Source organism: Gracilinanus agilis, chromosome 1, assembly GCF_016433145.1.
Source record: "Gracilinanus agilis isolate LMUSP501 chromosome 1, AgileGrace, whole genome shotgun sequence".
Classification (NCBI taxonomy): domain Eukaryota; kingdom Metazoa; phylum Chordata; class Mammalia; order Didelphimorphia; family Didelphidae; genus Gracilinanus; species Gracilinanus agilis.
Genome location: NC_058130.1, coordinates 704,299,439 through 704,326,497, shown reverse-complemented (window position 1 = coordinate 704,326,497; position 27,059 = coordinate 704,299,439). Strand labels below are relative to the sequence as shown.

At 44.0% G+C, this 27,059-nt stretch overlaps 2 protein-coding genes across 6 annotated transcripts; one reads left to right on the top strand and one right to left on the bottom strand.

Annotated features, from left to right (window-relative positions):
- Positions 1–705: 705 nt before the first annotated feature.
- FBXL6 (F-box and leucine rich repeat protein 6) lies at positions 706–19,310 on the bottom strand. 2 transcript variants are annotated; one of them, XM_044658341.1, is made up of 10 exons: positions 19,207–19,310; positions 9,385–9,941; positions 9,089–9,247; positions 8,675–8,738; positions 4,653–4,784; positions 4,438–4,545; positions 4,173–4,286; positions 3,481–3,712; positions 2,338–2,584; positions 706–946 (listed from the first exon to the last, which is right to left on the bottom strand). In XM_044658341.1, the coding sequence occupies exons 2-10, from the start codon at positions 9,891–9,893 to the stop codon at positions 808–810; spliced, it is 1,704 nt and encodes a 567-aa protein (XP_044514276.1). In that variant the 5' UTR covers positions 9,894–9,941; positions 19,207–19,310; the 3' UTR covers positions 706–807. The 2 variants fall into 2 exon arrangements, with proteins under 2 accessions (XP_044514276.1, XP_044514277.1); XM_044658342.1 differs by lacking the exon at positions 19,207–19,310 and adding an exon at positions 16,380–16,492.
- Positions 19,311–20,495: 1,185 nt separating this feature from the next.
- SLC52A2 (solute carrier family 52 member 2) lies at positions 20,496–23,037 on the top strand. Of its 4 annotated transcripts, XM_044658338.1 has the most exons (5): positions 20,496–20,801; positions 20,944–21,362; positions 21,441–21,871; positions 22,082–22,205; positions 22,329–23,037. In XM_044658338.1, the coding sequence occupies exons 1-5, from the start codon at positions 20,675–20,677 to the stop codon at positions 22,539–22,541; spliced, it is 1,314 nt and encodes a 437-aa protein (XP_044514273.1). In that variant the 5' UTR covers positions 20,496–20,674; the 3' UTR covers positions 22,542–23,037. The 4 variants fall into 4 exon arrangements, with proteins under 4 accessions (XP_044514273.1, XP_044514275.1, XP_044514274.1 ...); XM_044658340.1 differs by lacking the exon at positions 20,944–21,362 and having other exon boundaries at positions 21,499–21,871; XM_044658339.1 differs by having other exon boundaries at positions 20,944–21,746.
- The last annotated feature ends 4,022 nt before the right edge of the window (positions 23,038–27,059 follow it).

The following is a 27,059-nucleotide window of genomic DNA, read 5'->3' as shown; positions in this document are numbered from 1 at the left end:
AGCATAAATATAAAGTGAATGCAAATATATACAAAGTAGTTAAATACAAGATAGCTTGGGAGGAGAGGGCAACTAGGTGGCTCAGTGGAATTAGAGCCAGGCCCAGAGATGGGAGGTCCTGGGTTCAAATATGGCCTCAGACACTTCCTAGCTATGTGACCCTGGGCAAATCACTTAACCCCCATTGCCTAGCCTTTACTGCTCTTCTGCTTTAGAACCAATACCCAGTATTGATTCTAAAATGAAAGGTAAGGGTTAAAAAAAAAAAAAGAAAACTTGGGAAGGGGACACTAGCAGTTGCAGGGTAGGAATCAGGAAAGACTTCATACAAAAGAAAAAGGATTTCATCCAGAGCTTTTTTACTTTAAGAGATCTTTGACTTTAAGAGGTCTTTGGACATTTGAAATCACCTTCAACTCCCTCAGACCTCTGCCTTCCTGCCCCAGGATGGATATAATTCTTGTTATTTTTAGAAAAGGATTTTAATTTTACAAAATTTTTTTAAACCCTTACCTTCTGTCTTGGAATCAATACTGTGTATTGGTTCTAAGGCAGAAGAATGATAAGGGTTAGGCAATGGGGGTGAAGTGACTTGCCCAGGGTCACATAGCTAGGAAGTGTCTGAGGACAGATCTGAACTTAAGACCTCCTGTCTCTAGGCCTGGCTTTCAATCCACTGAGCCACCCAGCTGCCCCCTACAAAATCTTTAATATTTTTTAAAATGGGAAAAAGGGAAGAGACAGGAACCACCTTCTTCAAGAAGGGATGCAGGGACAGTGAGGCTTATGAGAGGCTTTAATTGGGTCCTAGAAGGTGGTAAGCAGCTGGTCCAAGCACCATTGGATCTCTGCCTGGCCTCGGTAGGCTCTCTTCAGGCCCCGAGGAAGGTATCGACATGAGGACAGGTTGAGGTAGCTGAGTGCTGGGCAGCTGCTGATCACAGAGCTGTGGAGAGACAGAAAAGGGGCAGTCAGTGAGCATCTGAACTGGCTCTTTGTCCCATAACTTATCAGCCCTCAGAGAGCTGTGGCTGAATACAGCCAAGTCCCATGCCTTAAACAAATGCATATTAAATAGAAACTACTCCATGGTTACTGAGCTGAGGTTAAGGAATCAAGGGAAGGAGGTGCTCCTGAGTCTTCCCTGTAAAATGAGGAAAGGAAAATTTGGAGGGAAAGAAGTGTTTTGTGATTGGAGCAAAAGGAAGTTAAGGGGGATTTGGGGAGAAGAGTAAAAGAACTGGTAGAGGGAAGACAGGGAAAATGAAGGAAACAAGTTCTGAGGGATAGATGTTTTGGGCAAGAGAGAAAAGAAACATTTCAGAAAGGCAGAGATAACAGAGGAAAGGCATTTCTAGAGCAAATAGGCAAGAGAGTTTGTTTTTGTTTTTTTCAGGGAGAGGAGGGTTCAAAAAGGATGGAAAAAAAAGAAAAGAGGAAAGAAGAGGAGAAGAGAATCATAAACTGATGGGCTTGAAAAGAGAGAAGAAAAGCTGGAGAAGAAGTAAGGGAAAGAGCTTTGGGGCAAGAACACTAGACTAGCCCAGGCAGGGAATGTGACATGGGAAAGATGTAGAGCCTGAAAATTGGGACACTAATGCACTGCTGGTGGAGTTGTGAATTAATCCAACCATTCTGGAAGGCAATTTGGAATTATGCCCAAAGGACTTGAAAAAATTGCCTGACCTTTGATTCAGTCATACCACTACTAGGTTTGTACCCCAGAGAGATAATGATGAAAAATTATTTGTGTAAAAATATTCATAGCCATGCTCTTTGTGGTAGCAAAAAATTGGAAAATGAGGAGGTGCCCTTCAATTGGGGAATGGCTAAACAAATTGTGGTATATGATGGTAATAGAATACTACTGTGCTGTAAAGAATGATGAACTGGAGGATTTCTATATGAAATGGAAGAACCTCCATGAACTGATGCAGAGTGAAATGAGCAGAAACAGGAGAACATTGTACACAGAAAGTGAAACATAGTGGAACTATCCAATGTAATGGACTCCAAAACACTCTTGAAGGACTTATGCTATCCACATTGAGAAAGAACTATGGGAGTAGAAATGCAAAAGAAAAACATATAACTTATCACTTGTATATATGGGTATATGATTTGAGGTTATGGCTTTAATTGCTCTATAGCAAAAATGAATAATATGGAAATGGGTATCAAGTATACATTTGTACAATCCAGTGGAATTGTCAGTTCTGGGAGAGGGGAGGAAAGAGGGCAGGGAAAAGAAAATGAATCATGGAAACATGGAAAAAAAGAACTTTAAAATAAATTAATTTTAAAAAAAGATGTGAGCCTACAGGCCTAGGTCCTGACCTGATAGTTGCCACGGTAACTTGGGTGCCTTTGAGGCTAAGAGAGCGAAGGATGGGGCTGTGCCCACTGTCTATGCTTGAAAAAGCTGCCAGGGCCTGCTTCAGATCCTCTTCATGGTAGCACTGGCCATTCAGGTCTAGCTCTTGGAGAGTCCGACGCCACTTCCATGTGATCAAGGAGCTACCGTCCTTGGGCAGAGCCACCCAAATTACTGAGCCATACAGACCCAGGTGTAGCTGTTCTACATCTGAGTAGAGGGAAAAGGGGAAGAGGGATTAGAGTTGTACAGACTGGAAACACTGACTTGAACCTTCAGGGCAGACTTCCTATCTATACCCTAAGGTTAAAAACCATACCAATTCTCAAATCCTCCACTCCTATGTTTCCCACCTTCTCCGGGATCTCTGGCTTAGCTTTCCTCACCCCTGGTGCCAGTAGGTTCCTCATTTGAAAATCATCTTCCTGCTCTGTTCTCATATAATACTATACTTTTTTTTTTTTAATTTAAAACCCTTACCTTGTCTTAGCATCAGTTCTAAGACAGAAGAGTGGCAAGGGTTAGGAAAATGGGGTTAAGTGACTTACTCAGGGTCACACAGCTAGGAAATGTCTGAGACCAAATTTGAACCCAGGCCCTCCTGACTCAAGGCTTGGCACTCTATCCACTATGCTACCTAACCTACCTGCCCCATATAATACTTTTCTGAGGTATTGACCATGTAATATTGCGTATTAGTTATTTGTACCTGTGATGTCTTTCTCTTATAATAATTATTTATATTACTACAAATAATAACTAATATTGATAGAACGCTTTAAAGTTTACAAATCACCTTGCATTTATTATCTGATTTAAGCCACACCACAAAACCGTGAGAGAGTGGCACTACAGGCATTATTCCCTTCATTGTACAGACTGAGATCTGATGAGATGAAGTGGTTTGCTTCTGATCACATGGCTAATCCATGTCAGAGGCAGGAAATGAACACTCATCTTCTCTGATCCAAGCCCAGCGCTCTCTCCTATATTCCAACTGCCTTTAGAACCTTTTAAACACCCCCTTTTGCTCCCCATGCTCCCCAAGCCAGGCAGGGCCAGGTGAGGAAGGCCAAGCCCCTTGACACATCAGGCACAATACTCACTAGGGCAAGGCAAGCGGCCCAGGCCTGCAGGAGTGAGGCGGGCACAGCCTCGGAGGTCCAGCACCCGCAGGTGAGTAGACCCATGTAGCAGGCGGTAGAGGACTTCATCACTCACATAGGTGATTGTGGATGTGGCCAGGCAGAGCTCTTCCAGGTCTGGGAAACCAATGCCCAGGGCTACCCCACGCCCTCCCATCTTTGGGGACCAAACTAAGTTCAGTAACCGCAGGACCTGCAAATGAAATAAGGGGACCCAGGCTCAAAGCTGGCTAGATGCTCCAAGTGGTAGGAGCTCAGAGTTGAATTTTTAGGCTAAGAGAGATCAGAGGGCAAGGGAAGGAACAGACAAATACCAAGAAGCAGCTTTACTTTGTAACCAAGGCAGAGTAGGGGATACATACCTAGGAATAAAGGTGAATAGAGCAGAACTCAAGATAGGGATAGCTATAGTATGAACTGAAGGGAAATGAAGTAGGAGGCAAGAGGGGAGGCAACTGTAGTATGATAACAGAAGCATACCAGTAGTTGAGGACAGAAGTGCTACTGGGGACTAGAGGCCTGGTACTGGTAGCCAGGAATAAAAGTAACTGAGAATGAGGGATACTTGGGGCAGGGAATACTAACAACAGCTGTAGGTGAGTCTTGGGAGATACCTACAGCTGCGGATGGGAGTACCTGAAGACAAAGGGTACCTGGAGCTTGGGACAACCAGCCTGTAGAGCTTCAATATGCAGCTGAAAGTGTTGACTATTGGGCTTTATACCTGTGTCCACTTCAAGGAGCTGGAGTTGGGGACAGCAGCCATTCTGCCAGAAAGACCAGGAATGAAAAAGATTAGGGAGTAGGAAAGTGGTTCAGGCACAGGAAAAGAAGTCCCCATTTCCCTAAAACAGCTTTTCCCATATTCCCTCTGTCCCCGCTCCATCCTTTCTCCCAACTCCTCCAAGTGAGGCTCACCGACAGTAAGGAGATAATGGCAGTCATTTGGCTACTATAAGTTAGCCACAGCTGTCGGAGTTGTGTGTTTGCTGCCTCCAGAAAGCCAACGACTGCTGTTGGCTCCACCTGAAAACAAACATGGAGCAGATCATTGCTAGGCTCCTTTTAGTGGTGAGGCTGAATGGGAACAGTGATTTGGAGAGGAGCAGAGATAAGTGAGAAAGGGTACTTACCTGGGAGTTCTGCAGGTTGAGGCTATCTAGTTTGGGGCAGGTCCTGAGCAGGCTAACCAAGGCCTCTGCTGTCACAGACTGACAGTGGGAAAGCTTGAGAGATGTGAGGTGGGGGCAAGATGCACCAACAGCCTATTAGGACAGATAAGATTTTGGCATCAGACAAGTACATCATCACCACCGATGCCCTCCCATTATGGGCCAACTCTAATACCCCTCTAGAATCCTCTGGTCCCCCCCAAGGGAGAGAAGCTAAGCTGAAGCCCAGCCTGATCCAATCCTAACCCGTCTACTCTCTTAACTCAGGCACCCAATTACCTTCCTGCCCATATTTCCTGTTATTTCCCTTTATATAAGACAACAAACAATCTAGTCAAATGGGAATACTAATTGATATACTGTCTTCTGTCTTTGTTCATTGGCACAGGCTATACCCCATGTCTACCATGTTTCCTCATCTTTGCCTTCTTTTGAGGCTCAGCTCAAGAGCCTCTGGCAAGAATTTTCAGGGTCATAGCAAGCAGGAGGTGGGGGTATTGAAGACTGGATCAGATCAGGCAGGTCATGTTGGCAAATGGTTTGGGGTCAGGAAAAAGTGTATTTTTAGCAAAAGGAAAAGGATGCTCTGACTGTTCCAAAGGCTTTTAGCAGAGTCATTTACACCAGACCACAGAAGGTAGTCTCTTCTTTATCTGTCTCCTCCTGGGTGCCTAATTAGGTAAAAAGAAGTGTGATAGTTTCTGGAACTATTCAAAGTCCTGTGGGTTTTCTTTTTGTAGCTATAGAGTGACTGGGGGAGAGAAGTAGTAATATTTGGTGTCACACAGAATAAGAAATCTAACAACAGAAAATATAGTACAAGATGGAGTCAGTTATGCTCCCCCCAAACTCCATTTTGAATAGCTTATATTTTGTGTAGCCTTCACCTCTGTCCACATGACTCTCTACTTTGTATTAGAGATTCTGATCCCATATCCCTATCCCTCACTATCTGGACTTCAAAACCATAACTTCCTTTCATCCTGATGCTTCTCTCAGGACCTCGAGACCCCTTGCTCTAGAACAGTCTACTGCTCCTGTGGTCTGCTCACCTAGGAATATTCCTCTCCTCTTTCAGGTCCAATTTCAGCTTTTTGGCCTTTAAAAATCACACCCTCAAGCCAATACCTTCTTCCTCATACTATATACTGTTTGTATCTATATCTCAGGCATGTAGCAGAGGGCCAGGTACATACTAAATAATACTTATTAAATGCTTGTTTCCTACTTTTATTATACTTATTTCTTCATAGGTCTTATTCCCAAGCCCCCACCCTTAGGTAAAAGTTAACTTGTTGGGGGCAGCTGGGTAGCTCAGTGGATTGAGAGCCAGGCCTAGAGACGGGAGGTTCTAGGTTCAAATCCAGCCTCAGACACTTCTCAGCTGTGTGACCCTGGGCAAGTCACTTGACCCCCATTGCCTACCCTTACCACTCTTCCACCTATAAGTCAATACACAGAAGTTAAGGGTTTAAAATAAAAAATTAAAAAAAAAAATTAAAAAAAAAAAGTTAACTCGTTGAGGGTAAGGGTTATTTCATTTTTATATTTGTAAATGTTTGTTGAATTTGAATTTGTTGACTCAACCAAGGAAGACAGGCATCTCCTCCAAAAATACTTTGTAACCTGCTAGTAGCCCAGACCCAAATCCCACTATCTTAAACTTAAAAGAGACCTATACTCCCTTGCCTCAGACATAATCAGACATCCATGTGTCTGGAGTTGAGCAGGGTGGTGCTAGATGGGACAGTGCTCAGAGAGATCCAAGGTATGTCAGGGGCAGTATTCCCTCACGCAGGGGAAGCTACCCAAAGCCAGTTAGTGTAAAGCAGGCTCAGCCTCAAAGGCCAAATGTAAGCAGAGGCATATCATATCCTCTCCTTTCCCTGAGGAAATATCCATTGTGTAACTTCCCCTGCTCCCTTGTAACAGACATGGAATTTGTGAAAGTTTATTTACATGAAGACAGAATGAATGAAAGGTCTCTCTTGGTTTCAGACATGCAGTGATCTATGATTGAACCCAGCCCAGAATTTCCTTATGTCATGTGCCATATAACATCTAAACAACCACTGGACAAGATCCAATTACAGACCTGATCTCCAAATAACTCCATTTAACATTTTTCCTAGCTCAAACTCCATGATGCTAGGACCTCCCCAAATAACCAGGTCACTCTGCAGGGATGTTTTCAGGGCCTTTCAAACCCTGCTGCGAGAAAAGTCGACTCCCTATCATTTATCTTTTCTCTTGCTTTAGTGAAATTATCTTCTGCTACAGATTGTGGCTCTTATTGCCTCAGTGTTCCCCACAATCCTCACTTAGACTCTGAATAGTCAATATTCCTATATAGTATTACTCACCCTCCTAGAGCAGATGCAGGGCTGAATTGGCCTTGGGAAGAAAGAGAAAACCAGAAGTCCCTTGCCTTGGAGAAGTTTACATTTGACTGGGAGGGAACAACTCATACATTTCTTTTTGATCTAGACTCTGCTTTGGGAAAAGTCCCAAAGCAGATCAGCAAATGTTCTGCAACTTACAGGCTGAACAAGCTAAGGCAGTGAGAGGGTCCACCAGCCAAAGGCTGGCTTCCCAGATTCTGGCATGGGCTCCACCCAGGCCAGCAGACTGCCTCCCCAAGAAACAAGACCTATACCCAACAATTTGTTGGAGGTTTTTGTGAAAATAAGAATATAAACATCTAGGAGAACTGAGAAAATCTTGTGGGGAAGAGGGAAGGTATCAGGATTATGCTTTGAAGAAAGGTAAGGGCTCTACAGAATATAGGTGAAGAGGGAGAATATTCCAAGCACGGCATCCCTGTGTAAAGGTATGCAAGGGGGGGAAGGAATAGCCTGTATAGGTAACAAGCAAGCCATCCAATCTGGCTACAACACAAAGCAGTGTATGATGGGGAGTGATGTGTGATCAGTCAGGAAAGATGACAAAGTCAGACTGTAAAGAATGTAAACTGCCAAACCGAAAACAGTATGCAATCCTAGAAGCAACTGGGGGCCATTGAAGCTTCTTGAACAAGGGAGTGATATGGCTGATCTATAATAGAAGCAATGATATTGTCCACACCCATGGGTGTTCAACCAAGGCTGGGACCCACTTTTCTTTTCCTCAGGTTCCTATGTCCCCCATCTCTAAATTCAAGAGAGAACTTTTGAGAGTGGAAAATAGATGATAGATGGGAGGGAGAGAAGATAAAATATAGGAGGGAGGGAAGAGGGGAGAAGGGAATAAGCATTTAAATAGTACTCGGTGCTGGGTATTACACTATGCACTTTTTAACAAATATTATCTCATTTTATCTTTACAACCCTTGGGAGGTAGGTGCTACTGTTACTCCCATTTAACAGCTGAGGAAACTAAGGCAAACAGATTTTAAATTACTTGTCTGGAGTCATACAACTAGTAAGTCTCTAAGGATGGATTTGAATTCAGGTCTTCCTGACCACTAGGCCCAGAGTTCTGTCCTCTGTACCATCTAGTTGTCTAAAGGGAGAGAGGGGTTCTGCTCAGGGGTCTGAATCTTCTGTTCTGATCCTGACCAGAGGGAGGATAAATAGCAGGAAGAATTCCTGCCCTCTGAACACTCCTCCTGGCCTATATAAGAAAGGTTCAAACTAATAGGAAGTTAATAGGCTAGCACAGTGGTTCCCAAACTTTTTTGGCCTACCGCCCCCTTTCCAGAAAAAATATTACTTAGCACCCTGAAAATTATTATTTTTTTAAATTTTAATAGCAATTAATAGGAAAGATAAATGCACCTGTGGCCATCACCACCTCCCTGGATCACTGCAGCACCCACCAGGGGGCGGTATCGTCCACTTTGGGAATCACTGGGCTAGCACCTACAAAGCAATTTGATACTAACAGATAACAACAGAATAAACTGTCTTTCAGTTTAAGGAGGAACATGTCAGAGTGAGAGGCCAGGCATATCCCTTCCCAGCCCTCCATCCCAATCTTCTCACCTTTAGCATCAGAGGTACATGTTTTTTCCAGTGGGATAGAGAGAGCTCCCGGAGTAATGAAAATCTGCCATAAAGAAATGAGTATGTATCCATCTCTTTCCAAGATCTCATATTCAGCTCTTATCTCCTCACAAAAAATGGCATCAGAGAGCCACACCTCCAACCCCTTCTATCTTCTCTCATCCAGGTAAAGGAGGAGAACCCAGGGGGAGCAATTCTTCCTGAAAAGAGAGTGGTTCTAGGTACCAGGAGTAACCCTTTCCATGACTACTCCCTTCAGCAGGAAGGATTATGACCCTTTAAGGGTAGTCTCAATGTGGAGATAAGCTAATGCCAAAGAGGGGCAGATAGGTCAAAGGAGGAAAAAGGTTGATAGAAATCTCGCGCTTGGTGGGATAGAAGCATTCTCTTCACCTGTTGGGCACCAGCCACTCCAGAGAACTAAGAATTCTCTTCTCCACCTTTGACATAGGACCCTTTGAGTGAGAAGGCCAAGGTGGGGCCAGAGACACATTCTGCCACAGCACAGAGTGGGAGGTAGCATCGTACCAGAGGCGACACACACGGGCAGCTCTGAAAAACACAATGCCTTCATCCTTTGCACCTCCCACTTGGGGCACTAAAATAAAATAGCTGCCTCCCCTACTTGCCTTGCCAGTCCCACCCATAACAATCTTTCTAACCCAGCCTTTCAGGGAATGATTGGATACCTGCAAAGGAAGGGCACTGCCCCCTCAGATGCCACTACCATTTGGAAGATTCTAACCAAGATCTCCAGAGGAATGTGGTTTCCCCAACCTGGCCCTGAAATAGTGCTGTCTTCAGGAGGAGACTGTTTCTCCTGCTCTAGGCTGAGATCTACATTGTGTGGAGTCCGTACTCGACGTCCCCGACGTGCCCGACGATGCTGGTGGACATTGATAGTAGGCCGAGCTAACTTCTTGAGATGGCAGGACTTTTTCCTGTGGGCTCGTGGTGCTGGCTCTTCCAGATTGGGTACAATCAGCAACATGTCCTCGGCTTCATGAATGTGGTAGCCAACTCTTGCAGATGGCCGTCTCCATGAACTTTTTCTTTTCTTTCTTTTCTGTGGGGACCCAACTGGAACTGAGGGCCTTGATCTCTTACTGGACTTGAACTGTGATTGCTGCGATGAACTGGAATCCTCTTGGGGAGGTAAGGCCATTCCATTGCTGGACTCCTCAGGGACCTCCTCCATGTTCTCAAGAAAGTGGGCAAATCATAATGGTACCCCCTTAGGGGAATCCTACAAAAGAAACCAGATGGATCAGTGTTAAGAAAAGGGCACTAGGCGGCAGCTGGGTGGCTCAGTGGATTGAGAGCCAGGCCTAGAGACGGGAGGTACTGGGTTCAAATTTGACCACAGACACTTCCTTAGCTGTGTGACCCTGGGCAAGTCACTTAACCCCCATTGCCTACCCTTACAGCTCTTCTGCCTTGGAACCAACACATATTATTGATTCTAAGATGGAAGGTAAGGGTTTAAAAAAAAGCAAGAAAAGGGCACTTGTTAGGAACAATTTGTTATGACTAAGAGCCCACGTGAAGTCCCCATGTCACACCAGATTAAACCCATTTTTTGCAGGGGTAAGGTCACTGTCACTAGACTAGTGAAAAGTACATGCCGAATGACTCCTCACTTTTCTGTACCCCACAAACCCAAAGTGACCACACCCTGTCATTTCTGCCTCCACATCTCTCATATACAACACTTTCTTTCTATTTACAGATTACCACCTTAGTGCAGGCCCTAATTAGTTATTGCAACATCCAAATAATTGTTAGTTTCAAGTCTCTCCTCATTCCAAACCACCTTCTACACAGCTGCCAAAGTGATTTTTTTCTAAAGCCTAAGTCTGACTACAATTCTCATACTCAGTTGCTTCCTATTATAAGATAAATCATAAGCTCCTTTGTTTGCCTCTCAAAGCCCTTCACACCCTAGCCCTAACCTACTTTTTAGGCTTATTTTATATTATTCCTTTTTTCAACATATTATGATCCAGCCAAATGGTCCTGTTCCTCATATGTCATCCTATCCATGTCCAATGCCTCAAGAACATGTCCTTTTCCCCTTTGCCTCTAGAATTACTTCCCTTGAGACTCAGCTCAAGTCTCACCTTTCATATGAAGATTTTCTTGATTCTACTAGTTGTTAGTGCTCTCTCTCTACAAAAATCACTCTATATTTATTTTGTATATACTTGTATACCTATACATTGTATCCCTGCATAGTATAGAGGCTTTTGGGAATAAGAATTGTTCTATCTGTCTCTGTATCCCCAGTAAATAGCATAATGTTTGGCATATAGCATACTTAATAAATGCTTATTGATTAATTGATGACAATAATAGCATATTTCCAAAGATGACATATATAAGTATCATAAAAATAACTAAGGTGTAACATGAAAGAGGGACAGATCAATAATCTAAATATTGCACTGGTATTGACAAAATATTAAAAGACCCAGGAAACCTGTTGGGTAGATCAGAGCTGTCAAAATTCCTGATCCACTTGAACAAGATTAAAATGTAATGGGGGAAGGGAAGAGCTAGGTGGCTTAGTGGATAGAAAATCAGGTCTTAGAGACAGGAGGTCCTAAATTCAAATATGGCCTCAGACATTTCCTAGCTGGGCAAGTCACTTAACCCCAATGGCCTAGTCCTTATTGCTCTTTTGTCTGGAATTGATATTTAGGGTTTTTAAAAAATATTTTTTCCCCATGGTTACATGATTCACATTGTCATCCTCCCCCCTTCCCTCCCCTGTCCCAGAGATAAGCAATTCCACTGGGTTATACATGTGTTATCACTCAAGACCTTATTTCCACATTATTCATTTTTTGTAATAATCTTTTAAAAACCAAAACCCCAAATCCTATACCCATATAAAGTGATAAATCATGTTTTCTTCTGCATTTCTACTCCAATAGTTCTTTCTCTAGATGTAGATAGCATTCTTTCTCATAAGTCCCTTGGGATTGTACTGAATCATTGCATTGCTATTAGTAGCAAAGTCTATTACATTTGATCATCCCACAATGTTTCAATTACTGTGTATAATGATCTCCTGGTCCTGCTTATTTTACTCCATATCAGTTCATGTAGGTCTTTCCAGTTCTTAAAAGAAATCAAGCAGTCCATCATTCCTTATAGCACAATAGTATTCCATCACCATTATATACCACAATTTGTTCAGCCAATCCCCAATCAAAGGACACTGCCTCATTTTCCAATTTTTAACACCATAAAAAGGGTAGCTATAAATATTTTTGTGCAAACAGATTCATCCCAATTTTGTTAATCTCTCTGGGGTACAAATCTAATAGTGGTATTGCTGGATCAAAGGGCATGCATCCTTTTAAAGCCCTTTGGGCATAGGAATTGATATTTAGTATTTATTGATTGGTTCTAAAATGGAAAGTAAGGGTTTAAAAGATATATAATTGGGAAATGCTTAACAAAATAAGTACCATACAACAGAGTGTTAATTTTTTGTTTTCTAAGTTATTATGTATTTTTGAGTTTGACGTCATTGGAACAGACCCTCTAAGAAGGATTTTTCAAAGTTCAAGGATGTGACTTATTCAGAATGAGAAGGCATAGTGTCTGATATGTACCAAAGAAGGAAATTTTTGGTACTAGTCTATAAACATATATTGGGATGGGAAATCAGGGAATGCTAAGGATAAAATATACATAGATTTTAGGAATACATTTGATTGAGAAAAACTCTCCTACTCTCCTTGTGATCAAGATAAGAAAAGCTGTAGGGCAAATGATTTGTACAACTGGGTGCGTTCTGAACTAGTTAAATGCTAGAACCCAAAAAATACTCATTAACATATTAAATGTCAAAATGAAGAGAAGTCTCTGCTGGAGGGATTCCACTTTTGGTTCTAGGCTATTCAACATTTTTGTCAGTGACATGGGTAAAGGTAAGTGGTGTGTGAATAGTCAAAAAACCCCTCTTTGGTTTGGGGACTAAGTTTCATAAACTTATTGTAAGAGGATGCTTCTTCTCTAATACATCCTCTATTCCTACCCAACACCTCACTACCTTGCCTTTTCCTGGAAACTTCCATACCTCCTGCTGGAAACTGCAATGTTTCATGCTTGTATGGTAAGGGTGGGGTAGGGCGGGTTATAATCAGTCAGTCCCTAGCCTCACTCTGCCTATGACATCAGAGATGGGAAAACAATCAGAAATACTCAAATGAGTACCACCTCCTTATCAGGGCCCTCGGCTACATTTCCAAACTACCCTGGAGTGGAGGAGACCAGATGCCACCCACCTCCTCTACAGTGAGAAGTAGCAGAGTAGAGTTGGCAGATGAGGGTGTGCCAAGTCCAAGGGCAATCTCTCTGAAGGACCAGCAGTAACCCCTCCCCACCCAACTCCTCCCATGACCTAAAGACCATACCCTAGAGCCTGAGAGACCTCTTTGTTGTATACTTTCCCTGTTGCCCTATATTTCCTTGGTGTCTCATTTTAGGCCTTAGGTCTTGCCCCGTGTGAGTTAAAATGTACCATAAAGACCTATTCCTTTAAGTATTATTGGCCTGTTTGACTCAATGGAAACTTCCCCAAGTCCTCGAAAGGTTGAGATGGAATGAGACAGTATATAAGATTTGTGATTCCACAGTTTGAAGGGATAATTAGAACACTCAACAATAAGATTTTAAAAAGCCTAATGGGCTGAATTATACCAGATGAAATGTAAAAGGGATATATGCAGTCTGACATTTGGATTGAAAAAATGAATTGCATCTGTATATCTGGGATGAACAGATAATGGAACAGATAACTAACATTCCTGTGAACAAGATCTGAGGTTTTTTGTGGACTCCAAGTTCAATATGAGTCAGCTGTGAAACATAATGGTCAGAAAGATAATGTAACCTTGCTGTGAGAAGTATAGTATCCAAACAAAAAGAGGTGATACTACTATTCCTAATTTTCTGTTCCATTTGGCCTATATGTGAAGCACCAAATGTAGTACTGGGCACTACTTTTTTTAGAAGAATACTGTTAAACTGAAGCATGTTCAGGAATCAAGCAGTCCAGGGGCAACCCTGGTAAATATATCATGACTAGTGAAAAGAATCAGGGAAATTTAGCTTGGAGGAAAAAAGACATAGGGGGATTTGGTCTTATATGACATCTGAAGGACTAGTATGTGAAAAAGGTATACCTGTAGGAAACTGTGGGAAGAGAGGGACACACTGACAAATATACCCTTGGTGATGGTGTTAGATGGTCCACCTATTTTGATTTCCATCTGGAATTGGTGACCCAGTAATCTCAGTATCCTAAAGTACTCAAAGACCTCTAGAAATAAAGGATTAATATATATGAACATTTATAGCAGCACTCTTTTATAGGAGCAAAGAATGCAAAACGATGGATTAAAAAACTGGTATATGAGTATGTTATCTAACTTCAATTGGGCATTCAATGCTCTGTGTCATTCCATTTATTTGTGTTTTATTATCCCATTCCCCTAATGTTTCAAATGTTTCCTTCTGTCCTTCCTGGTGGGAAGAGTGTCTTCAAACAGAGGCTGTATTACCATTTGTTGAGTATATGATAAGTGAGGATTCCTTTTGGGTAGGAGTTGGATTTGAACCCTGCTGAGGTCCCTTTTACCTCAAATTTTATGATTCTGTGAATCTTCAGGTCTTTAACATACCATTGAGGCTCCCTCTTATCTCAAAATCTCTCAACATCATTCTTCATTCTCTCCTCCTTTCCTCCAGTCTGAGATAAAAAGTGGCCCCTTCCTTTTACCAATCCTGATCCCTCCTCATGTGCAGATTGGCCCTTCAATTATTCCCTCTCTATGTAATCTTCACTCCTTCCCTATATATTCCTTAATTTCTTCAAACAAGCCCAAGGTCTCCTTGATCCTTAAAAAATTTTTCACTATATCCTATTATTTCCTCAAGCTGTAGTGATAGAATTTCGTCTCCAATTCTCAGCCAGACTCCTAAGAAAAATTAAACTTAGTGTCTCCTTTTCTCCTCTCACTCCTCAACCTTTTGTAATCTGGCTTCTGGCCCTACCACTAAAATGAAACTGCTTTTCTCCATCACAATCTCTGGATGGCCAAATCCAAGGGTCTTTCTTTGACCTCATCCTTCCTAATTTCTCTGCTTTGGACACTACATTGGACACTGCTGATTCCCATCCATCCTTTGTCTATTCCTGGACTTCCTAAGCACTCTCCTATGGTTCTCTTCCTTTCTGCCTGCTCTTTCTCAGTCTCTTTAGCTGACTCAGCATCCATATCATTTACCCTCCCCTAACTATGGAGGTTCCCCAAGAATTCTGTCCTGGATCTTTTTCTCCCTTTAAATCCCCTTTTGATGACCTCATCTCCTCTCATAGGTCAGTAATCACCTCTATACAAATGACTCACATATTTATGAATCTTGTCCCAATCTCTCTCCAATTCTACATCACCATATGGCTACTGAACATTTTGAATGGGATATCCTGAAGACAAACAACCATAATCATAAATTCAGAGCTAGAATGGGCCTTAAGGTCAATTCCAAGCCCCTCATTTTATAATAAGGATACTAAAGCTCCTCTCAAGGAAACCTGAAGTTTTGTAAGTGACTTGTCCACAGCTACTGTATGAGGTAGTATTCAAACACTGATCTTTGCTTAAATCGGAACTCATTATCATAGCTTCCAAATCTACCTCTCTCTTCCATACTTCTCTATTTCTTTAGAAGGCAACACCATATTTCCAGTGTCCCTGTTTTGTAATCTTGATATCATCCATGACTCCTCACTCTCACTCCACTAATACAATCAGTTGCTTTTTCCATCTCCAGGACTTCTTTTTTTTTTTTTTTTTTTTTTTTTTTTTTTTTTTTTTTTTTTTAAATTTTAAACCCTTAACTTCTGTGTATTGACTTATAGGTGGAAGATTGGTAAGGGTAGGCAATGGGGGTCAAGTGACTTGCCCAGGGTCACACAGCTGGGAAGTGTCTGAGGCCGGATTTGAACCTAGGACCTCCCGTCTCTAGGCCTGCCTCTCAATCCACTGAGCTACCCAGCTGCCCCCTCCAGGGCTTCTTATATCCAACTCTTTCTCTATACTCAAACAGCCACTTCTAGCTCAGGCACTCATCACTTCTCACTTGAACTATTGCAATGGTCACACAATTGGTCTTCCTAATTCAAGTCTCTTCCTATTCCAAGCAATCCTCCACAGATAACAAAATGATTTTCCTCAAACACAAATCTGATCATGTCACTCTCTTAATCAATAAAATCTAATGATGGTTCTCCTAACTTTCTTTGTATCCCCTTAGCATAGTGCCTAGCATGTAGTATACTCTTAATAAATGCTTGTTGACTGACTGAGAAAGGTGTCATATACTTCAAAATATCTGCATTAGCATGTTTTGTAGTGGGAAAGAATTAGAAATAAGTGTCCAGTGAGGAATGGTTAAACAAGATGTATATAAGTATTACCGTACTGTAAAAAAACAGTAAATATGATGACTGTGTACACGAAATGATGCAAAATGAAGAGGAACTAGGAAAACAATATAAACATAGACTACAATAATATAAATGGAAATATCAACAGAATAACTTAAATTGAATTCTGTGAAGAAATAATGACTAAATTTAGTCCAAAGAGAAAATATAAGAAGGTACCTTCCTCTCTTCTTGGTTGAAGTAAAGAACTATGGTTATGGAATATTAGAGATGATATTCAACCTTCTTGATGCATTAGTTTAGTTTTTGATAAATTTTCTTTCTTCTTTTTAATGGTTACAGATGATGGCTCCAGGAGGAGAGAAAAGGGATACATTGGGAAATGTAGGTGATGCAAAAAATGAAAAATATCAATGAAAATCTTATTTTTTTAAAATAAAGTTCTTTACAACCCGATTTCTTTCTACATGTCCAGCTTGATTCCATACCATTCTTCTCCATTCACTTCACAGTTCAGCTATCCTGGCTTCCTTGCTGCTTCCCATGTGTGCCATTCTATCTCCTCCTCTGATGCCTTTACCCTGGCTGTCTCCCTTGCCTTGAACACATTCCCTCCTTACCTCCGCCCTTTGGAATCCTTGCTTTCCTTCTGTATGTATATGATGACTTCTGGGATCAAATCTGTACTTCAAAATACTTTGTATTTCTTTTGTGTATAGTCTGTATATTTTATAAAGGCAAATGCTGTCTGCTCTGCTAAAATGTAAGATCATTAAACGTAAGGCTTGTTTCACTTGTTTTAATACTCCAAGCCCTTAGCAGAATACCTGGTTCTGGGATTTGGCAACAAGGATCAGGAAACACTTCATATTGAAAATGTGGCTTGACTTGGGTTCAAATCTGATTGTTCCTGACTGTTTGACCCTAGGCAAGTCACTTAACACTAATTGCCTAACCCTTACTGCTCTTCTTAGTATTAATACAGAAGGTAAAAGGGAGGGAGGGGAAGGAGGAGGGGAGGGGACTAGAACTGGGTATTGAAGGAAAGAGTCTGAGGTTTGGAGGAAGGACATACCAGTTATAGAAAACAGCCATTGCAAAAACATAGAGATGGGAGATAGAATGTCATGTTATGAGGAATAGCAAATAGGCTATTTTGTATCCAGATGTTTAACAAATGCCTATCAATTGAGTTATCCCTAGATACAATGCCTCTCTAAATGAAGTCCAAAACCAAGTGCTTTTTTGTTGCTGAATTACACTGATTCATGTTGAACTTACAGTCATACTTTTTTTCAGAAAAACTGATATCTAAAGATATTCCAATCCATTCTGTACGTATGACACTGATTTTTTTAAACCCAAGTATAAGGCTGTATGTTTATCCTTTACTAAATTTCATCTTGTTAGATTCAATTCAATATTTTAGACTGTTGAAGGTTTTTTCAGATACTGTTGCCCAGTTATTCCTTCTGGTTCAATATCATCTACAAATATGATGAGCAAGAGACATTATACCTTGATTATATTTGGGGCACTCCTTCATAGACCACCCCCAAAATGAACAAACACTGAATCCTTAACAGCTCCTCAAATCTGACTACTCAACTAGTTCCAAAATGACCTAATTTAATCATAAAACACTTATTAATGCCCACTATATACAAGGCACTATATTGTTGCTGTTGTTGTACCAGGATATAAAGGCAAAAAACCAGACTTGCCCTTTAAGGGTCTTACATCCTACTGGAGATGAAATATCCCCAGGAAGTATGTAGACAAATAAACTAACTAAAAAAATATAAAAAGTAACTGATCAAAAGGGCTGGGAGGGGGGAGTGCAAGAAAAGCATCCTGTAGGAAGTGGCACTTGTGAACAAGAAGAAAAGACAGTTTGGCAGGAATAGAGAATATGTTAAGGTGAATAATATGAAATTAATTTGGAAAGCTAGATTGGAGTCAATTGTAAAAGGGCTCTAACTGCCAAGAGAAGGAGTTTTTATTTTTTCAAAAGTAATGGGGAGCCACTGAAGTTTGTTAAGCAGAGATGTGACTTGGTCAGCTCTTTAGGTATACTGATTTGTTTGGAGGAAGGACTAGAAAGAGAGGAGCCTAGAGGCAAGGTGACCAATTAGCTACTGTAATAGACCAGGCAAGAGTGGATGAGAACCTGAACAGATTGAGTGGAGAGAAGGGAAAACAAATGCAAGCAATACTGAATCAATAAAAGACTTGGCAACTAACTGAATATGAGGATGGGGAAGAAGGAAGAACTGAAGATAAAGAAGTTTCCTTTTGGAGATGATGCCTTTGAGACATCTGGCTGGAAATTTCTGGCAGGCCACAAGTGATACAGGATTAGATGTGATAGTCATATGTATAGAGATAAAAACTGAATTCATAGGAGATGTTAAGATCGATTAGGGAAAAAATATTGCAAGCAAAGCTCTGGAGTTCAACCACACATGAGGGGTGGCACCAGGACGTCAATCTCGAAAAGGATTCCCTTGCTGTCTATATTTAGTGCGTCCCAAAAGTCCTAGTTCAGTTATAAAGGTTAAAAGGATTCTCCTGAGTAATAGCGCCTTCCTTTTGTCTATACACAAACCAAGACTTCTGGGACACTTTGTATTTGTATGTAAGTACATAGTGTGGTTTCACCACGGTAGAAGCTAAGCTCTTTAAGAGCAGGGATTCGTTTTGTTTTTGTCTTGTGTTCTCAGAGCCTGGCACTTGCTGAAGGAAGGAATGAGATCAAGAGATCGGACAGGTAGGAAAAGCTATGAATCAAAAACAGAAGAGTAGATCCATAAGGCGAAGGGGGGTTCTCTAGGAAGGAGCCCTAGCGATGGGGAAAGGGTCCTCGGGTGGAAAGAAAAGGCTGTCTAGGAGGGGTCCCTAGAGATGGGGAGAGGCCTGGAAAAGAGGGAGAAAGCATTAAGTGAAGGGAAGGAGTGCGGTCCATGCTCTAGGGTTCCTAAAACGCCCCAAAGGACATCCCCGGGAGTTCGCGAGGAGACGAGAGGGGAACAGTCGGGTCTCTCACCTGACTTGGGCCTGGGTCTCTCCCTCACTCTCCTTTTAGATTTTCTGTCTTCGGCGCGTTCAGCCTCCACTTCCGGGCACGGGACGGTTGGGCAGGACTTCCGGAGCAGGAGTGGCAGGCTCGACTTGGCGAGAGGGGCGGGAGGAGAGCAAGGGGCGGGGCCCCAGGGAGCCGGCGCCGGGTCGCGGCACGTGAGTCTCCTACTCTCTCTCCCCTCCCACCAGCCCCCCCCCCCAACTCTGTGCTCCCGCGCCCCTCTCTCCCCAGGTACCCCTCCTTTCCCCGCTTCTGTCCTCGGTCCAGGCCCGGCCGGTTGGCTCCAAGCTCCGCGGGGCCGGCCGGGTCGCCGGGCTCCGCTCCCTCCATTTCTTTTGCACGGAGCTGGGGGAGCTGCTGCACACCCTCCCCCTTTTTCCCTTTCCCCCCTACTGGCCCTGGGGTCCTGGAGAGGCGCGCGGTGGGCGCCCGGGCCCAGGCTTTGGACTCAGCGGGTCCGCCCAGCAGGAGGAGGAGCAACTTCCACCTACCTTGCCTCAGTTTTCCCCTTAATGTTGGGAGTCGGGGTAGGGGTAGGGGCTTCTCCCTGAGTTGTCAGGCGCCACCGGTGCCTTGAATATGCCTAATCCCAGAGCGGAAGTGGGGCTAGGGAATTACTTTTATCCCCCGCTTTGAATTCCGTTCTGCAGGTGCACCTCTGCTTACATCACCTGTTCCTTTTTCCCTCTTTAAGCCGCCCCAGGCCTACCCCGCCCCATCTCTGTTTCTTTCCCCTGCAACCCTTACTCCCCTGAGCCTCCAAGGGAAACCTGGTGCCCCTTCGGAGACGTCCCTGGCCCCCCACCCCTATAGAACCCTATAGATCCCCATACCTACCCCCTTTCCCCAACTCCAGCTTCAAGCCTCCCTCCAATTTCACCATCCCTGTTACTTGCTTTGAGAGCCCCCTAGACCCTCATTCTTCCCCAGAGTACCGGGGAGGTCCTTGGCCTTGGGCCAACGGAGCAAGGCCTTTTCCTTCTCCTCCTCTTCCTTTTCCTCCCCCAGTGGAAACCTTGGGTCCTACCTCTTCAAGTTCTGCACTAGTCAGGTTGACTGTTTATAGTCCTAGGGCCCCAGGAGCCCGGCAAAGCCAGCCCAAATCCAGGTGGCCCTTGAAGTCTCAAGACCTTCAGGTACTGGGGTAGGATTGGGGGTATAGAGGATATGTCTCTGGAGATCCGGGAAGTTTGGTGGGTACAGGCTGTGAGTTTAAGACATACTTCCCTCCACATGTATGGTCCCACATTAGCTTCACCTTCCATGCCTTAGCTGAAGTGCAGGTGTTCTCACTTGTCTAATGACCCTTCCATACCTGGAGTTCTAGTATCTTTGTCCTTATTTCCCTTTCATTCTATCTCACAAAGTCCCAGGAATAATCTTAACCCCAAATCACTATGACACTTCTTTTTTTATCTCCAGGCCAGCCAGGATGGCGGCCCCCAATGGTAAGACAGCATTCACACACATCCTGGTGGCTCTCTTTGCCATGGGTTCCTGGATTGCCATTAACGGGATCTGGGTAGAATTACCAGTGCTGGTGAAAGACCTGCCTGAGGGTAAGTGAGGAAGGAGGTGGAAAGGGCTTGGGGCCAGGGCTTAGGAATAGGGACCAGGGAGTAGAAATGGAGGTTAGGGACACCATGTTAAGAATTGGGACTGGGAAAGCTGATCCTCAGCTTTTCCTCCTCTCCTTTGCAGGTTGGAACCTCCCCTCCTACCTGTCAGTGCTGGTAGCCTTTGGAAACCTGGGCCCACTGGCTGCAACACTGTGGGGCCGCTTGTCAAAGGGTGAACTGGGCCCAATCCGGGCAGTGCAGGCTCTGGGTGTGGTGGGCATGGCGCTGCTGGCTCCACTGTGGTCCCATGTGGTACCTGTGGCAGGGAAGTCCCATGCTGTGGCCTTCCTAGCATTAGCCTTTGCACTGGCCCTGAGCTGCTGTGCCTCCAATGTTACTTTTCTTCCCTTCATGTCCCGTCTGCCCCCAGCCTTCCTACGATCATTTTTCTTGGGTCAGGGTCTTAGTGCCCTGCTTCCCTGTGGGCTGGCTCTGGCCCAAGGTGTGGGTCACCTAGAATGCCAACCGGCTTCGTCTCCCAGCCCTCGGACCTCTTTCTTGGCAGCCTCACTAGGTCCCAATGTTACTCTTTCCCCTGACACCTCCCCATCAGGCCCCATGGTGCCCATCTACTTTGAGGAACACTTTTCAGCCAACACCTTCTTCTGGGTGATAACTAGCCTGCTTGCCATCTCAGCAATAGCCTTCCAGGGACTACTGCTCTTGTTGCCACCAATACCCACCACAACTACCTCCAGGAATGAAGGGCAGAGGCAGGGAGCCACCCCAGAGGAAGAAGTATCACCACTTCGGGAGCCAGGAGAGGAGGTTGGGACACCTGAACCAGAGTCAGAAGAAAGAGTCCAAGATCCACTTCGGCTATGTTCAGTCAGAGGAGCCTGCCTGCTGGGCCTGCTGGGAGTCACAAATGCCCTCACCAACGGGGTACTGCCTGCTATACAGAGCTACTCCTGCCTACCTTATGGGCGCCATGCCTACCACCTGGCTGTGGTGTTAGGCAGTGCCGCCAATCCCCTCGCCTGCTTCCTGGCCATGGGCATCCTCTACAGGTGACAGTAGATCCCGGAAGGGGAGCTCAGGGCAGGAGAGCCCAGGGATGGGAGCCCAAGGAGGGTAAAACGGGCAAAGATCTAGATGAAGACATAGGAGGAAGTTGTGGGCCAGGGGTTGGGGGTGGATGAGTGGTGGTATGGGAAGTGGAAGTTGGCCCTACTTCTCTATCCCTCAGAACCCTGATTGACAGCCATGTCTTCCCTCAGGTCCCTTCCTGGTCTGGGTGCCCTTTCGATACTAGGCACCTTTTTTGGGACCTATGTAATGGTGTTGGCAGCCCTGAGCCCCTGTCCCCCCCTAGTGGGCACCTCAGCAGGTGTAGTCCTTGTGGTGAGTAAATGACTGACTTGGACTGGGGAAACTGATGTTTATCTGGGGAACGGGGAAGAGAGATTTCTTCCTGGCTGGAATGCCTACCCCTCAAACCCTCTGTTTCCTCCTTCCCCCTTCCAGGTGCTGTCGTGGATCCTGTGCCTAGGTACCTTTTCTTATGTGAAGGTGGCAGTGAGCTCCCTCCTGCATGGCGGTGGCCGAGGTGCACTGCTGGCAGCAGGCATTGCCATCCAGGCAGGTTCTCTGGTGGGAGCTCTTGCCATGTTCCCCCTGACAAGCATCTACCAGCTTTTCCACCAGAGCCAGGACTGCGTTGACATGTTTTGCCCCTAATGATTCCTCAGGGGTTTGTTGTGGGAGTCTCTTCCCTTTGCTACCCCTTCCTTCCCAGGAGTAAAATAACTCCATTCCTGCTGGAGTGGCATGTGCCTTATTCCCATGGTGGGGGTGAATCCCCACCTCTCAGGGATGGGCCCTGGGGTTAGCTTAGGACACAGAGCCCCCAACCTCCAGGACCCTTTCTTCCCAACAACAACAAAAGCCAAACCTTAGGAATAGAAGCTGAGGACCAAAGACAAGGGATTCTGTTGTTTTCCCCATTGCCCCCCTCAGGCCACTTATTCCCTGAATCCCAGAACCGAACTCATTTCAGCAGACATTTCCAGAAACCAACTTTGTACAAGACTCCGGGCCAGGGATTACAGAGAAGATGACTACTGACTTCTGTGCTGGGCACATGGGAGCAGGCGACACTCCAGATAGTGTCCCATGGGCTCAGACCCCAAGTTCAATCCCAACAGTAATTTTAGAATAAAAGTTCTATTTTCTATTTGAGTGGGACTCATCAGTGTGGTCAAGTTCCTTTCCAGAGTCCCTTCCTTCCCTTCTCCCTCAGTGCCCAACCCACAGAGCCCTGACTCTCAGCTGGGAGTACAGGCCTCTCAGCCTGTCTGATAGCTGCTGCTTTGTGGAATCCCAGAAGAGGCAACCATCTCAGGCTAGGCCTCATGGGCTAAAAGCTCACTACCACCAACCTAAAGCTTTCTCCCTCATACGCTTACTACCCAGGTCCAGAGAAATTAAAAGAACAAAGCATAGCCTCAGGGCAGGGCATGTTCTCTCACCAGGCCATTACCCCGGTGCCCAACAGTATGTTTTTCCTGGCCTGGACCCCTTTCCTTTCTGTTCCCAAACTGTTCTGTAGAGAAAGGGTTAATTATACTGTGCTTGGTGCTTGGCCTGACTGGAGGGGTGGGAGCAAAGGGTCCACCTTCTGCTCATTGTTCTCTTCCAAAAGACTGGAAATTTTACTAAGTTCCCTTTCTCTGACCTTACAGTCCCTATCTACACAGCCTTTGATTTGGCCCTGGCCCTGCCCATCTGTGCCTCCCAGAGTCTACTACCACAACTGTTAGTTTATGGCGCCCACAGTCTGACCTTCCAAGGCTGTTTCCTGAAAGCTTCACCTCTCCTTACTTCAGCTCCCAGGCCTCCCCAGCAGGAAGCCCTTGAGAAGACAACCTCCTTAGTCCAATTCCCTCATTTTACAGAGAGAAAACAAATTTTTAGAAGGGAAAGGGCTCAAAGACAGTTAGTGGTAGAGCCAGGAGCTCCAACCCAAATCCCATAACTCCAAATAAACCACTGAAGAAAGATGCTTGGTTCTAGACTGGAATGAAAGGCTGCAGACCTAAAGAACCTTACCCAGAACAGTTTTCTCCATTCAGTCCTTCGCAACACTTGTCAGATTTATCTTCCTCTGGGAGAAATCTGGTTAAGTCACAACACTGTTAAAACATCTTCAAAGGCTTGCTGTTTCATCCCAAATAAAATTTAAATTCTTTTTGGCTGGAGTTCAAGATTCCAGGATCATCAGTGCTGTGATCTAGCTAGATTAGATGCCTCTGCCTTCCACTTAACCAGTTTCAGGCTTTTTTTTCTTATGTCCTGCTTTCCCCCTGTTCTGGTAAGTTATTTTTTTTTTTTTGCCTTTATTTTATTTCCCCCTAGTTACATGTAAAGAAAGAATTTTGAGCCTCAAATTCTTTCCCTCCTCCTCCCCTACCCCCACTGTTAAATGGTAAGCAATCTGATGGATTTTACATGTACAATCACATAAATTACTTTTTTATATTAATCCTTTTATGGAACTTGAACAACAAAAATTTAAGAAAAAGTGAAAAAAGTTTGCTTTGATCTGGATGCAGACTCCATCAGTGTTTTCTCTAGAAGCAGACAGCATTTTTTATCACCAGTCCTTTGGGATTGTTTAGGATAATCATATTGCTGAGAATAGTTAAGTTATTCACAGTTGTTCCTTCTCCTGTATTGCCATTGTGTACCATGTTCTGTTTCTGCTTACTTCACTCTGCTTCAGTTCCTATAAGTCTTTTCCGGGGTTTTCTGAGCTCTTCCTCCAGCTCGTCATTTCTTACCGCACAGTAATATTCCATTACAATCATATACAATTTACTGAGTCCTGGTGAATTTCTGCTCACCCTTTAAGACCCAGGACAAATGCCCAATCAATCAGAAAGCTTTCAACTTCCCTTTAGACCTCCCATAACAAAGTAAAAAATGAACCTTGCATAACACTGTAATATGTTTGTCTTATATCTCTTTAATGCTCCAGGGCTTTGAAGCCGTCCACCGACTCCACGAAGATTCCTAGTGGGTTGGACACTCAGAAAGGGGAACCAAGGACTGAGTGAAAATGGGTTACGGGTTAAGGATTAATGGAAAGAGAACATAAGGCGAGAATAAAGACACGCAGACACAGAAAGTTTTGGCATAAGGTAGACAGACAGCGAGTAAGCTCTGATGGTCAAGAGCTTGTTTCCAACTGATTTCTTGTCACTTTTTATTGGGGTTACTACAGTATGGGGGGAAGGGGAGAGGCCAGTGGCCTGATACATTAACATTATGAGGTAATCATCATAAAATGCAAACTACCAAAACCTGAAACAATAGGTAGAGTTTAGATCAGGATCCAGGGTGGATATGGCCTAAGGCATCTACTGATGTTTGATACCTATGTTAATTGATCATTGAAGGAAAAGTAAGGAGACTGAGATAACTGACTCTCTTCTGGGGTGTAGCCTTAGGGAAGGGCTAGGGATTTGGCAAGGTCAACATTCAATTTGACTCAAGATTGCAGGGATCAATCATTAGCAGTATAAGAGTTAAGTTTTTGAATACTTCTTAAAATAATATCTCAATTAATGTATGCCTGGATTGCTACAGGCTTCTACTGAGCAAAGGACTGAGTGTTGTAAATAGCTCCCATTTCAAAGACTTGTTTAAAGTTTGCAAAGCATTTTCCGCCCTTTTTTTTTTTTTTTTTAATCTACCTGGTAAAAAATGCAATGCCTCCATTATGGGCTAAGCACTTTCGGAAAGACAGGGGGTTCTGAAACAAACCAAAACAATAACTGCCTTCAAGGGGCTTACATTCTATTGGGGGAAGATAACTTGCCTGGGAGAAAGCTAGCACTAAAAAAAGGAGGGTAAGAGGGGGCATCAGAGAAAGTTTCCTGAAGGAGGCGGTTGCTTGAGCCGGGGCTTTTGAAGAGGCAGATTTAAAGTGAAAGTGCACTCTGGGCTTGGAAGATATTCTGTGCCAGTATGGGAAGCAGAATGGTAACTAGGCTGGGCATTTGGCTGGATTGCCCAGTATGGAGGGAAAGAAATATGAAAAGGATCTAGAGAAATAGGCAGGAAATCAGTTTGTGGAGCAAATGTCAGGCTGAGGATTTTGAATTTCATCTTTGAGGCAATAGGGAGGACAGGGGAATGACAAGTGTGTTTTAGAAATATTAATTTGACAACTATATGAAGGATAGATTAGTAAGGGGACAGGTTGGAAGCTGGGAGACCAGTCATTAAGCTATTGCAATAAACCAAGCCAGAAGATAGGGGACCTTGTTTTATTTGACTATGCATATTTGTTTTGGGTTTTGTTTTTCCTGTCTGGGGAAGTTGGGGATAGGTAGGAGGGAGAATAAATGGGTAATAATTTGAAGGAACAAAACAATTATAAATAAAAGTTTTTAAAAACAAGCTAAAAAATCAAGGCCAGAGTGAGGCAAGAAAATCTAAATCCCAGTCCTTATATTCCTGGCTGTGTGACCTGGGGGCAAGTCTAGTCTCAAATCTCAGACCACTCCCTAGGGCCATACATTGCACAGAAGGTGCTAGTCTATACAGGAGAAGGAAGTTCATCTCTGCACCAGTGAAATCAGTGAAAGCCAACCTGAATTCTAAACTGGAAAGAGAAGGAATTGGAAGGCAGGAACTGAACGTCTTGCCAGCTATTTGGTTAGGGAAGAAAGGAGAGTCATGGTTGACTCTTTAGGAAGTCCAAACAACCGCAACACAATAAGTTATTTGTTGTTGAATTGAATGGAATTCCCAGGAAGCAGAAGCTACCGGCCTGAGCCTAGGTTTGCTCCCTTGTGGCCTTGGCTCTGGTGAAGGTGCCTCACTAAGGGAATGTGAGCTACATCTTGGGGCAAAGCCAGGACTGAGGGCTCTGGAGGCAAGGGGCTGTCTGGGAGCCTGTGGTGGCTGACTTGGGGTTGGGATCTCCAGTAGAGAGTCTGGTTTCTCACAATTCTGAGAAGTGGCAAAATATGCCCAAGTAACACCTGCTGGGGCCCCTGCCCTCTGGACAGCCCACCCCCAGCCCAGGTCTGGGTCAGAGGCTCTGAACTAATCCTGGGAGGCTTTGATACTTGTTAGCTCTGTGATCTCATTAGAGCAGGCTCCATCAATCTCCTATAACTGATTTATCCAAGGTACAGAGGGCAGGGAGAGGGGATGTTTTTAAAATTTTTTGTTAATATTCCTTAA